Here is a 14,488-nt window from a genome sequence, read left to right as displayed (position 1 = left end):
AAAAAAGAGTGTACGTTTTATGTAGAGAGTATTTCTTAAAACTGAAGCATTCAGAATAGACTGACTTTTCTAATCCATTGCCTCAATTCTCCCAAAAAATAATATTTTAACTTTTATTGATATGCTATATATGTAGTACATCCTCACAAAAGCAGATGCTCCTGCTGATATATTTCATATTGATAAAGTTTTGTTGATCTGTGAAACCGAGATCAATTCACTAGGGTTTGAAAGTTAGATCATATTTTACAACAAAGTCGAAATGGTATCAAAAATGTCGTTGTTTTAGTGTTAAGAGTATAATTTACGATTTTTCTAAAGGATTAATCAGAATATTTTATAAGAAGAAATAGATGATAATTTGTCGATGAATATAAATGTAATCCATTTTCAATTTTGGTGTAAAACATTCTAACTTGCTTTAGTGTTGACAGGCCACATATCAAATGTTTCAAAAATAATACAATGAAACTGTGAGGTCATTTCTCTAAAAATTTATATAAAATCAAAATAGCGCCATTCATTTTAAGTTCCTTAATATTTGATTTAGGCACACGAATTTGTTGGGATCGAATCCATTGAGAGTTTTCTTACAAGTCAAGAGAGACAATCCATCGTAATGTTCCTAATTTCTTCACTTCGCACAGAGAATGAAGAAACAATTCATGACGTACATTTTCGTAAAGGAGAAGCAATCTGTAAGTTCCTCTTATATAGTATTATTTTTTTAAATACTGTTTGTCGGGCGTAGATACATACAGGGGTCGAATTAAGTATTTGATCACTTCGTGATTTTGTAGGTTTGCCCGCTGACAAAGAGATTTTTTTAATGTTAGGACTAATTAAAACTGTGATTGACAGAATATGAACAAACAAAAAAATGTTTGGAGGAATTAAATTGCTGAGTATACCGGATGGTCAATTGAAATCTGAATACTTATTTATTCAATAATTAATTAAGTTTGAGTATTTGAAATTAATTCATATTTCGATATATTAAAGAATAAACAAGTAGTTACAAAACAAAACAAACACCAGCTCTCTAGCTTATCTAAAAGTTGAGAAATTGACACATGAACGTGATCGACAAATTTCCATTCGCCCACTCCAAGGAGTTGGGCGTCTCCAAGAACACCGTCTACGCCGTCAGCAATTCCACAACTTTGGAGAGGAAGAAAGGCTCTGTCATAAAAACCAAACTGGATCGGGAGGAGTTAAGGAAAACAGACCAGGGGAATCCCCAAGTCCATGCAAGAGAACTCAGAGTTTTAAATTAGACTCTCCAGATAGCAATCAAAAAAGTTGATGGAAAGAGCCTGGTGAGGGTGAAGACACTTTTGGGTTTTACATCAGACTTTCCGGATACCTATCAAAAAAGTTGATGGAAAGAGCCTGGTGAGGGTGAAGACGCCACTTTTGACCATTTCCTCCGTTGCAAGACTCTTTTGAGTTCTTTTGAACTCCTTTTTGACACTTTTGCCCCTCCCCCCTTTAGTCCTGATACCCAAAAAACTACACCTTTTGGTTTTGCCTGATAGGTTCAAAAAATACAGCCTAAATAATAGTTTTTGGAGTTATGACGTCAGATGGAAACGTTAGGTCTCCATACTTCTTTAAGATTGGGGCCAGGTAGTACATTTGGGTCCTGACAGCTGTCATTATACCATGGATTCGTGAAAATTACCCCAACGGGAACTATGTTTAACAACAAGACGTAGTAACCGTGCCAAACAAAATTATGCTATCAATCGAGATTGTTATTGAGACCAATATTGAATTAGCCGATCATATATAAACACCTCTATAAATTTAGTAAAAGAAAGTTCTTAGTTGCTTTCCCCTGCCTAATTTTTGGATCACTTTTGTAAAAACTTGAAAAAAATGTTTAGATTCTACTATTTTTGTGCTTTTTGGGCAGGGATTTACACCAAAAAGTGAAGTTCTCATCAGGCCAAATATATGACAATTTAAAAAAAATATATTACACTTAGATTTTTCCCCATCCCACCCTGTAAAAGCCCAACATTTTTGCACAACAAAATTTTTTATATGAAGTTAGATAATAAATGAATTTGCAAACGGCTTAAAGACACCTTGGTACATGGGGTATAATCTTTTTTTGCTTCTAACTATAGGATATTAATAAAAATTATATTTATAAAACAATCAAACAAGATAGTTGAATTATTTTTATGATAAATTTAATATAAATAATGAAAATTTTATAAAGATCAAACGAATAAAAAAAAACATATGACGAACAAAGCCGACGAATTCAACTAGTATTTACTAAATAATTGGTTTTACATGGTTTTTTATAAACTATTTTTCAAAAAAATACATATGTTATGATTTATATATTTTAAAGAAATTGTATACGCAATATGAAAGGTATACAAGTCAGTTTATAATATATGCCATATCCAACATAATAATTAGTCTTTTAGAGGGTTTAGTAATAACTGATAGAGATTAGATCAAGAAAAGTAAGAAATAGGTATGACGTCTCTGCCAGTAGGCCTTTTCTAGTTATAGAAAGTTCGATTTGCAATACAGGATTGTAGGAATTTAAAAAAAAATTAAAGCCCCAATTTGTTTATGAGTACGATACTTAAATATCATAATCAACCTTTTATTTATCTATAAATTAATCATAAAACAGCTTATCGATTAAATAAATTTTACACACAATTTTGTAAATATTTTTACAAGTCGGATAGTCAGTGCAAAGTGACATCGTAACTATTTAAATTTTCATTTTCCAGATTATTTTCACAATTACATTGTAAGGTATACAGGGTCGACGCAATATTTTTGACTCTTTTCAAAAAACAATGCATAAAATCTTTAATAAATCATTAAATTCAAAAACTGTTTGATAGGTGTAGTTTCTGTCTTGTAATTCTACTCCAAGTAGGCACCCACAGTGGCAATTACTTTCTCCAGCCTGGAATTGAACCTGTTGTAGATGCACACAACCTGGTCCATGGCCGACTTGTTGAAATCCACGATGATGCACTACTTTAACTCAGGCACTGTGTTGCATGAGTTTCGGTTGCTGTCCCGTTCAACTGAACCTTACAGGTAGAAGTAACAGGGATTCCAGTCGGAGCTGTTAGGAGGCCAGATATTGGGGATGGTATAGTCCTCGAAGTTCTGGGACTTGTTCGCTAAAAAAAACAAATGACAAATGGACTGATGGTCTTCACTGGGTTCCTCACCATGCAGGCACCCTTCATGATACCACAGTCCTCAAAACCAACGCTAATCATCATAACCGATGTTATTCTTTTCCACTGGTTGGACAGATTAAAACCGTTGGATTCCATTGTAGTCAGCAACACCGTGTTCTCAACTACAGACCCAATATTTAGGAAAATTCCTCAGTAATTTACTGCTACCTAACATTATGTTATGTTCAGTAATATCAAGTGTTAAAAATATCACGTCGACCCTGTATATGTACATACAGAGTGGTCCAGATAAATTAGGAAAATCTTTAAAGGCTTTAACGAACGAACTAGATGGGTTAGAACCATCTTATAGGATACATTTAATGACATTCATAATGCGATCCACCTTCTTGATAACCTAGGCCACATGGCGCCGAAAGCTTTGACAGCTTCGGGCGACCTCGTGTTTATCCCAATTTGTCATTGTAGTAGTTCTGGTTTTGCACTTTTAATTTACATTCCCTGGAAGGATAGAGTAGCGCAAGGAAGAAATAACACCTTCCAACAAGAAAGTGCACCGGACCACAAAGCCAAAAAGTCAAAGGATGTCTTGACTCCAATATGTCCCCGCAGCCCAGACATGAATCCATGCCATTTCTATCTCTGGGGAGGTTTGAGTACGAGTATCATTCGTCTGTGAAGGCCTTAAAGGCAAAGCTGGATCCGCACGAGATCGTCCGGGCCATTCAAAAGCTTCCGGTGCCGTGTGGCCAAGGTTACCAAGAGAGGTGGATCTCATCATGAATAGTCTCGAGGTTTTCATTGGAGCTGAGGGAAAATACTTTGAATACCTCAAATTGTAGATATTGAACGCTCAATTTCCCCATTTTTAATTCAAAAATATAATAAATAATAAATTTATGGCTGTAAAACCATTCCTTGAATTTCTTAAGTTGATTTCCGGTCACCTTGTACATATTACTAGGTATGTAAAAATTGTCTAAATTGCGGTGAGCGTAAATTAAAAAAAGTATATGTAAGTAAGAGTAATAGTTAATTTATTTTATTCTCCCAATTTTGAAAATTATAACGTATCACTGAGTAAGGAGCATTATAATTTTTAATTAACTCAGTCAGCATATATTTTGTCCCTCAAAATTGGGGGGGGATTACCAAATGTATGTTTAAATTGTACATATTATGAATATATATATATGATTATTTAATTAATACTTTAATAACGTACTTTTCATTGAAAATAGTTCCCAGAGGCTTAAGAAGTAATCTCATCCATAAATTATACCCTCTTCACGAACTAGACAGTCTACAATATTTAAAGCATAATTGGGTTAAAGTTGTTGCCTCATCTCAACCCATAGGTAAGTTTTTCATATCATATCAATTAGGCTCAAATGGGATTCATCAGTTATTTTTTTTTTTCATTGCAATATAAATATATAATAAATTGATTCAACAATTATTTAGATTATTGAAGAATAAAAGTAAATAGCAATAAAACTCAAGTGGTAATAAACGCAAATAAATTATAAAGACATGTACATGTTTTGTTCCTGAGAGTGCATTTAATCAACTGTGTAATCTTCATGTGTGTACACATATACCGGGTAGTCCATTGGAATCTGAACACTTACTAATTCAATAATTAATGGAGGATGAGTGAATGAAATTAATTCATATTCCGTTGTATTAAAGCATAAACAATTAGTTACAAAACAAAACCACCCTGAGCAATCTAGCTTAAGTACTAGTGAAGAAAACTTGAACGTGATCGACGAATTTCCAAGCAGTTGGGCGGCTCGAGGACCACTGTCTAACCGTCATTACTATCCAAAACGTTGGATAGAAGGAAAGGATCTGTCAAATTTATGAAACTAGACCTGAATAAGTTAAAGAAAGCAATCCAGGCCAATCTCCTCAAATCAATGAGGGCATATGCAAGAGATTTCGAGGTTTCAAACCAGACCGTTCAGAGAGCTATCAAAAAAGTAGGTGGGAAGAGCCTTTTGAGGGTGGAGAGGCCACTTTTTATACCAGCAATTAAAGAAACACATCTCCTCCTTTGAAAGACTCTTTTGAATGAGTCTTTTGAGTTCATTTAAACTCTTTTTTTGACCATTTTGGTGCCCCTAGAGCCATGATCAAAACCTCTCGACTACACCTTTTGAGTGTATATCGAGGGAAGACCTGCAGTGCTCTTTATCCAAACACCAAGGCCCTCAAAGCAGCCACTGTCACTCAGCACTGACACACTATGATAGAGGACTACAAGCCTGGCATTCCGCCGCCTGGAAGCCATCATTGCCACTTTACTACATTAATGATTAAGAGAGCTCAGACACACATCTATTTATAGTATTTATTTTATATTCTAATTAATAAATTTTATCTCGCAGAAATTTCAAATTCAAAGTGTTCAGATTTTAATGGACCACTCGGTATATCTCAGCATGTATAGCTAAAAATTCATAAATTGAAATCTCTTCTTTCTCAATACTTTTGATCTAATAGTAAAAATTCGGGGAATTCTATGGAAATGCTTGGAGATCAAAATATGAGTAGATTATCATATTTTGACCCGAAAGCTTGCAGACTGGCCCGAACCCCGACCCCTCGTATCCTGGTATTTATTACACCGATCCACCTCTAGTACTAACACTGTTATATAGAATTGGGTTTACCGCGAGCGGAGTCTATGTCAAAGATAAAGGAATTTAATTTTGAATTTTTTCTTTCTTAAAAAATGATACGAATCTTCTTATTTTTTAAGAAATAATTTTGTTCGAATCTTGTTTTTTCAAGAAAAAAATAATTTTACTCGGAGCCTTTATATATTATATAAAAGGGCTGGTTCGATGGCCCCTATATAACGACACTGTTATATTGGTTGTGTAATTGTTACAAAAAAAAAAATAATAACTCTATCAGTCGTTACTTTTTATAGTTAAAAAATAGTTTCATTTTTTTAAGTGATTGAAAAAAGGTGTTAAAAGATTTTTATTAGTATTTTCATAAAAAATATGAAAATCTCTTTTGTGACATGATGGTAGATGCAATATAAAGGTGGTCAGGTTTCATCAGAGTGTTGTAGAGGGGGCTATAACATTCTACAATATACCTTTTCAAAAATATACTTTTTTGAATTTTGGTATGTTTCCGTATTTTCACCATGGTCTGAGATATGAGAAGCCTATTATTCTGATTTTCAAATTGGTAAATGAAAAATTCTTCAAAATATGAAATTAAGCTAGGTTTTTTTTCGAAAATATTAATATATTTTTCCCAAAAAATAAAATAAAATAAAAAATTGATAGATGGGAGTATACAATTTTAGTTGTTCCATCCGCACACCTTGTTGTTTCTCGTTAGCTTCATTGTACTGAGCAATCTTGATACTAAGATAATAAATATATAAAAAGTATTACTCAAAAATGATTACATATTAATGTTTAATGTCTTTTTTTGACATTCAATGGTATGTTTTATCTATCTTTTATTCCTAAAACTATAAGAAATTAATCACAAATGGCATTTTGAGAAATTTTAAGGTAGTATATGAGGGGGGTAAGTGATAAATTTGGATCCCTAAAAATGAATTTCGAGCTTCTCACACCTTAAAGCATGGGAAAACATCCGGAAACATATCAAAATTCAAAAAAGCATATTTTTGAACGGGTTTAATTATAAACCCGTGACTAATAGCTTGAATAATTGGTTAAAAAGGAAAAAAAAAATTGTCGATAATTTTTTGTTGTTGTCACGATATTTTACTTTAACCACTTTATTTTTTCAAAATAGTGTCTTTTGTAAAATATTTATACATTTGAAAATTGAAACTGTTAAAATTTTGTCAAAAATATTTTCCAAATCTTGTCTCCTCCAAAAAATATTCAAAAAAGATTTTTTTTTTTTAATATTAGTCAAATTTTGTCTTTTGACACTTTTGTAAACGCTTACATTTTGTGAAAAAGCCCCTCTACAAAAATAAAAATCCTAGTCACAGGCTTGAGTACCTCAGAATTTTTTTTTTTTTTCACAGAATTTACATTTTTTTTTCTTTTCGGAATGAATTTTGAATTACATTTTTTAATCATTTTTTTCAATTAAATGAAAATTTGACAACATTAACTTCATTTTTGAGATTCATTAATATTTTTATCAAAAATTGAGGGGATCAATTGTTAAATATTGAATATTTTTACAGCATAATTTCATTTTTGACAAATTTATTAAAAGTTTGACAAAAATCATTGTCTTTAACAGAAAATACTTAAAATTTGACTACAAAACTATTGTCAGTGGAGGTATACCCTTTCCCACTAGTCACGGTTCTGAATGTGGCGGCAGGTCACCAAGGGTTGGGATGGACTGCTCTAATGAAGATAATTAAACATATTTCAAAGAAAATATAACAAATCCAACCCTTTATGAACAATTCTTAATTAATAATCAATACTTTAATTATATATTTTGTAATCTCCTGAAAAAATGGTAAAGAAAATCATTATTTTACGATATTTAAATAACCACCCAGTTGTTTTCCTAGTAAGTACATAAAAACAATGGATCCATTTAATTGCTGAGACGTTTTTACTAATGTTGAAACTCAATTCAGGACCTCATAAGTGATTTTTTCTAAACCGATATTACGGTGCACAATGTAATGATCTCAAAACGTACAACGAAATTTAATGGTTGTCCATTGTGTACCAGTTTTTTCGGTTGGATTGAGCCGATTCCAATACTTGACAAAAAGGGCTGATTCTTGCCAATTTCGATGCATCGGTACATGAGGAACATAGTATTGCGAATGAATGAATCCTCATCAAATATAATAATTATTTTTTCTGGTAATGTGTCTGTTTGGCAAAGCTACATTTGTCAAATTGTCAAAGTATCCTAGAAACTTAATTCAGATATACACCTATTAAACTTCCAATTTATATTCAAGTTTGGGGTCATTCATAAATCACGTGGTTACTTTTTTACATAATTTTTTTATTAAGGGGATACTTATTAAAATATATTTTTAAAGATCAAGTCCTCATCTAAAATATAGGTTGCATATTTAAGAGAAAAAATATGTGAATATGAAAACTTTGGAGTGTGCTTCTCATTATTTATTTTATTTTTATCAAAAGGAACAATTGGAAACCTTAGGACCACTATTTTTTTTTTTTTTTTTTTTTTTAAAGTTTTTTAAGAACCCCTATGTAATAGCGATGTTACTTTTTGACAAAAATTTTATATTTTATGACGTGCCATATTGTTTTTTTTTATCCGAAACATATTTTTGTATAAGTTTTTTTATAAAAGACATTTTATTTTTATCTGTTATTAATTCCAGCCATATTTAAACATACTTTAAAAAATTACCATGAATATTTACGATCACAAATAATTCCATTAAAAACTCCTCGTTTGAAATTACTTTTCTAAATAAATAAAAGAATTAAGATTTTTTTTTTTTTAAAGATAATTCGAGAAAAATGAAAAAAAAAATACTTTCTACAGAAGAAACCTAAGAAATAAAAATATTCTTAAAGGCCATATTATTTACTTATTTTTTAAATATAGATTCATAAATAAATTCAAATTTTCAAGAGTTAAATAAAGAAAACATCTTACTTCGGGTCCACTCACGCTAAATCCGGCCCTAGCCTGATTTATTATCATTATATATGTATGGGATTTAGGCTCCATCCAATCTGTTTTCCATAGGTCTTATTAATAATTAGGACCGATTCATCCTTTTGAGTTTTGAGAAAGAATTGGAATTTCCATCAAACTTTAGACAAATATACTATTTAAAATGTTCACATTATTATATTAATAATGTAAAATAATTACTATACAACGAATCGATGACGTCATCCTCAAACCATTTATCAAAAGAAAAACCTGACGATGACGTTATTGATTATTACAAACTATCATGAAATTTCATCAAATAGTAAAAAATTGGAGAAATCTATGGAAATGGCTGGAGATCAATATATGAACGAAACCTCATCATCGTCATTAAAGGCCCGTAAGCCCGTGGGTCGGCCTGAAACCCAACACCTCGGAGAGTGACTTAGCTCGATATTTTCTAGACCGATTGACATTTCATTTATACTCTCCTTTTCTTTTCTAGATAATAAAATTTCTAATAATTAATTCATATACAAATAGATATTCTATATGTTTACCTCATGAAGAATTTTTTTTTTTTTTTTTTTTTTATTTCAGAGAAAATATCCGAATATTTTGGAATTCAAATTGGATTTTATTTTGCTTGGTTGGGCCATTACACATTTGCTCTCATCATTCCGGCGATTGTAGGGATTCTATTCTGGGTAAGGTTGTCTATGTGGTGTTTTTTTTAATGTGTAAACATTAATTGGTCTAAATGTATTTATAACTTTGTTAATTTCTTATAAAAAGTTAGATAAGACTAACATTGAGGTCCATTTTTTGCTTAATTCTTTATTAATCTTCTTAGAATTAGTAATTAATCTTTATTAAAATCCCTTCCTTGTAATTCTTGATTTATTAATAAGAAGCTACGTTTCTTTATTAAAAAGTGCTCAATTGCATCCTGATTAGGAAATCAGTTCTAGGACCGATCCAACACTATTGAGTAGTGAACATCCTCTCATAAATATATTCAATTACATCCAAACCTGATTAAACATTTGTTTATGTTCATATAAGGCGAAGCGTATCCTTGAGGATTTGTTATGGAGTTATGATTGTAAGTCCTTGTTGAAATCAGAGTAGAATTAGGGATTCTTATAATTGTTGCCAATGTCCTTGTTAATTACCTTCTCCCCCCCCCTTGTCACAGCTGATTATAGCTGATCTCAGGTGTCTCGTGAACAATTATTTTGCAGAGAAAAACGCCGAGTACTATTTGAATGGGTTACAGAGATGGGAGAATCGCTGGAACAAGTATTTAGAGTTACAAAAAGACTATGTTGACAAATAAAATTTTTGAAAAAATGTCTTGTATCTTTGTTAGGTCATAAACTTTTTAGACCAACCCCTATGTACGCAATTTTATATAATTTTTACTCCCCTCTTTCCATGTTTGCATTTGGTTAACATTTATATCTCTCTAGCCCCCCCCACCCCCTCATCCTCTTCCTTTACGTACTTCGTACATTAGCCTCTAATATAAAATACATTTTTATTTAGCTCATCCTTTGTGGTCGAGGGGACTTTTATGAAGATATTGGTTTTATTAGCTTTGCCATTTTCAATGTCGTTTGGTCAAGTTTATACCTCACTTTTTGGAAACAGAAATCCTCGTATCTATCTCAAAAATGGAGTGTATCCACAGACAAAGTGTCTGAGAACTCAAAAGAAGCTCGTCCACTTTTTGAAGTGAGTGATTTATGAGTGTACAATTAAGGTGTCCCATAAAATCAAAAGATATTTTTCAAATATGTCGAGCCTCCATTTTTTTATTTTTTTTTTTGTATTTAATCTCAGCTACTCAAATATGAAGAAAAAAATATCTAAGACACAAGAGCTTAAAGTTAATTCGATTACTAGATTGTAGTGCGGACCGGAGAATTTGTATTCAAATAAAGATTACACAAAAAGTACTTTTTATTAGTGTATTCTAACTCGTTTCACTGCTACTAAATAGATGTATATCTGTTGTGTAAAAGTTTGGTTAGTGTAATTTTAAGTATCTCCGAGTAATTTCATAAAACCTGTTGGAACTTTCCCCGGTCCACAGTACTCTATATAATGTTGAGTTAATCTTTCAGAATTGATCAATAATAAGACTCTTTTTCATGTATTAGGATTATTTTTACTTAATAAAACAATAAATTAATATTATTTGATATATTATATTTTAAGTTTTTTTATTTAAAGTAAGGATATATCTTCGTGTTCATGAACGCAACGTAGTAGAAATTGATTTTGTTCCTTATTCCTCATAATTAAACCATGGAAGTATTTCCAAAACTTTTGAAGAATATATCAGCTGTATCAGTAAGCTGATATATAGCATAGACATTTTTTTTAAGGCTTCAATCTAAGCAGAATTACTATTCCATAAAGATGGAACTTCACGATGAAAATAATTATCTATTTTGAAACGGGGGAAACCGTGTCATGCTTTTGACCCATATGAATCAATATATCTTTTTATGATAGTATGAACAATGACAGACGAGTTATTAATGAAAGAATAAATAAAGCTACCACTAGCTTTAAAAACATTCATATACCAAAAAAAAAAAAGGAACCATTATATGCTCCATTTGATGCAAGATATATATTTACTGATAGTCAAATGAGTTGAAGTACATTTATGGTTAGTGCTTTTTGTGTCATTTCATTTTAACTTTAATTTAGAGGTCCACTCTATGATCAAGTCATAAAAATTGAAATTCAGCTCTCGTCGGCACCTGTTATCGTTGTTTTAGAGAATTTTATTTCATATTTGAGTAGCTGAGATCAAATAAATAAATAAATTGGGGGAATGCAGTTCAAATTTTTGAGAAAAAAAAATGTTTTGTAATATGTCTTGGGACACCCAAGAGTAATTGACTCATTAATTATAATTATAACTTTTCTTAAGGGTGAAGAGCGGATTAACGATATAACAAAAGAGATTGTTCTTTACTACCCATCCTGGAAGAGGAATATTACAATTTACTTCCTTACGATACCTGTTATTAGTATTTGTCTCTTATTCGTTGGACTCGCACTATTTCTCGTTCTAGAACTTCAACAATGGTTTGACGCAACTTTTTCAGATGAAGGAACTCAAGGGTTTCTACTATATATTCCCAAAATTCTTTTGGCAATCATAATCCCCATTATGGATACAATTTACTATAAAATTGCATACTGGTTAAATGATCAAGGTAATGATAGGCGAAGTAAAAAGTTCTAAACGTTTTTTCGCATTATTTTGACAATAAAATGACCATAGTTAGGATTAACATAACTTTGCGATTAATTTGAGCCGCTTGACCGTGCTTTGACCATGATATTTTTCGGCCCTTGTTCTCGTATATGATCCTTTTTTCATTGCAAGTCACCATACGCTTCAAAAATGGATTAATTTTGTTACGTTTCAGCAAAGAGTCGCAAAAATTAATTCGATCCGAAAGGTTCTATATCGAGTTTCTTCTTAGACCAGCTTCATCCAAATGGTTCCAAACGGTTTTCCAGCTAAGCTTTAATTCCTGTGCAATGGAATAAGTGCTCACATTCCGGTCCAACTCGACGATTTCTACTATTTTATCGACATTTTTGATGATTGCCCTACCAGAGTATCCCTCATCTTCGACGTCCATATTACCAGAACAGAATCCTTAGAACCACCCCTTTACTGTTGCATTTGATAATATATTCACTCCAAAAACAGTATATATATTATTTTTTTGTGGCCTGCTCTGTCTTTGCACTTTGGTCGTAGTGATACTGAAAAATGTATTGAATTTTCCCTTTTCTAACTTCCATTTTGGAACACTATAACACACAAATGGGTTCACCAAACACAAAATTTTAAATTAAATTTTTTAAGTGTACGCTTAACCTTTAAGCATCTTCTTTTTTTTATGCAATGTATAAATTGTGAGATACCGGTCACTAAAGACATCCAGCGAAAAACGCAAATAACTTTTTACTTAACCTAATATTTTCTGGTGTGTATATTTAAATGTCACATAATATCTTTTCTCTTATAGAAAACTATAAATTACAAGAGGATTATGACAACAATTTGATATTAAAGTTGATTTTAGTAAGAGACAATAATATTGGCAATATTGATGAATGTGTTCAAATAATAATAATCATATGTGTTTTAACCTAGTTCCAATTTGTCAATTCGTTTTTGTCATTGTTTTACTCCGCATTTTACCTCCAAGATATGGATAAATTAAGTGAGGTAGGTTACTTAATCAGGTATGAAAGTCCATTCCACATCCAATCAAAAACTCAAAATTTACTAAATTTATTGAAAAAAATTAGAAATCTATGAAAAAAATTTTCATTCCAAACTTCTTATAACATCTCATTTTGAGCAGGACGTTGACTAGGATTTTTCTTTAGAGGGGCAGAGTGCTTTTTGACAAATCTTTGACAATTTTACATGAATTTTATATATATATATATAAATGCCAAATTTGACAAATAACTTTTGTTTAGATTGAGCAAAAAAAACATTTTTTTTTTCATTTATGGTTAAAATTTGACATTTTGACAGTTATTTTTTTTTAGATAAGACGATAAATTTTTTAATAAAAGACATAATATATTTTAAATACTGAAAATTCTTCATTTCAAAATTGTGAAATGAACAAAAAATGATTGTGAAAAAACTTTTTCTCTTCGACAAATTTGACAACAAACTTTTATTTGGAAGGTGTGGCGGTCCCTCCTACAACAACCCCCTAGTCACGAGCCTGTTTTTAGGGACACAATCTTGGACTTTGAACTTGATCTCGTGAATCCAATTTTATCTTGACAAAATTGGATTTGTTTTTTAACTCTAAATGTTATCTACAGTAAAATAATAAGCTGGGGAAAAAGTAATATCGTATTTCCCGCCTTATAAAAAAAAACAACTAAGTATATTTTGTTAATTATTGGTACCATCGGATCAAACAATAAGACGTTGTAAAGGTGTGAGCTTATACTACTAACGCTTTTTGGACAGTATAGTTGTCCATAGATTACATTCAGAGCTACAAAATGAATTCAATTTGACCAAAATAAAATTTGATCCATGTTGTCATATTCAAGATTAAAGGTCATAATATAAACGTCCATGGCTCCAAAACGTGCAAGTATATAAAGTTCATATTTTTAGGCTTTCCAGAAATACTTTGTTTATTGAAATTTAAGTAGAGGTTCAAAAGATATGATTATTTGAAATTTGATGTACACCACGGTTTTTGCTACAATATCAAAAATAAAGGGAACCAATCATCGGATTGCAAAAATAAATACAAGAAAATATTTGAGCCATTCAGGTATAAAAGTACATGCATGCTAAATTTCAACCTATTTCTGAAGTGTCCGAGTGAAAAATGGGCTTTTTGAGGGAGAGGTGCGATTGGATATGTAATGACCCATGGTTAATAGAAATACAAGGTTATGGAATGATGTAATCAGGCTTGCTAGAATTTTCAATTTGATGTACCGTACGGATTGCTCGGCAAGACAGACATATATGACGTCATAGAGTATACAGTAACAGTCAAGGAAGGTGATATACCTATACCTACTCTTGGTAACAGCTATACTCTTTGACGTCACAATTTAAAAGTGAGGTTGACGTC

At 31.4% G+C, this 14,488-nt stretch overlaps 1 protein-coding gene across 2 annotated transcripts in view; it reads left to right on the top strand.

Annotated features, from left to right (window-relative positions):
* Window positions 1-14,488, top strand: part of LOC121121760 (anoctamin-10) — a 37,708-nt gene that overhangs the window by 19,180 nt on the left and 4,040 nt on the right. For both annotated transcript variants that reach the window (XM_040716740.2, XM_040716741.2), the window contains exons 5-11: window positions 551-698; window positions 4,436-4,552; window positions 9,423-9,529; window positions 10,371-10,559; window positions 11,773-12,061; window positions 12,890-12,945; window positions 13,018-13,092. In XM_040716740.2, coding sequence (XP_040572674.1) covers window positions 551-698; window positions 4,436-4,552; window positions 9,423-9,529; window positions 10,371-10,559; window positions 11,773-12,061; window positions 12,890-12,945; window positions 13,018-13,092 — 981 coding nt within the window. The remainder of the gene's footprint in view (window positions 1-550; window positions 699-4,435; window positions 4,553-9,422; window positions 9,530-10,370; window positions 10,560-11,772; window positions 12,062-12,889; window positions 12,946-13,017; window positions 13,093-14,488) is intronic.

The sequence above is a fragment of the Lepeophtheirus salmonis genome, chromosome 7 (assembly GCF_016086655.4).
Source record: "Lepeophtheirus salmonis chromosome 7, UVic_Lsal_1.4, whole genome shotgun sequence".
Classification (NCBI taxonomy): Eukaryota; Metazoa; Arthropoda; class Copepoda; order Siphonostomatoida; family Caligidae; genus Lepeophtheirus; species Lepeophtheirus salmonis.
This window is presented reverse-complemented; position numbering and strand designations above follow the sequence as displayed.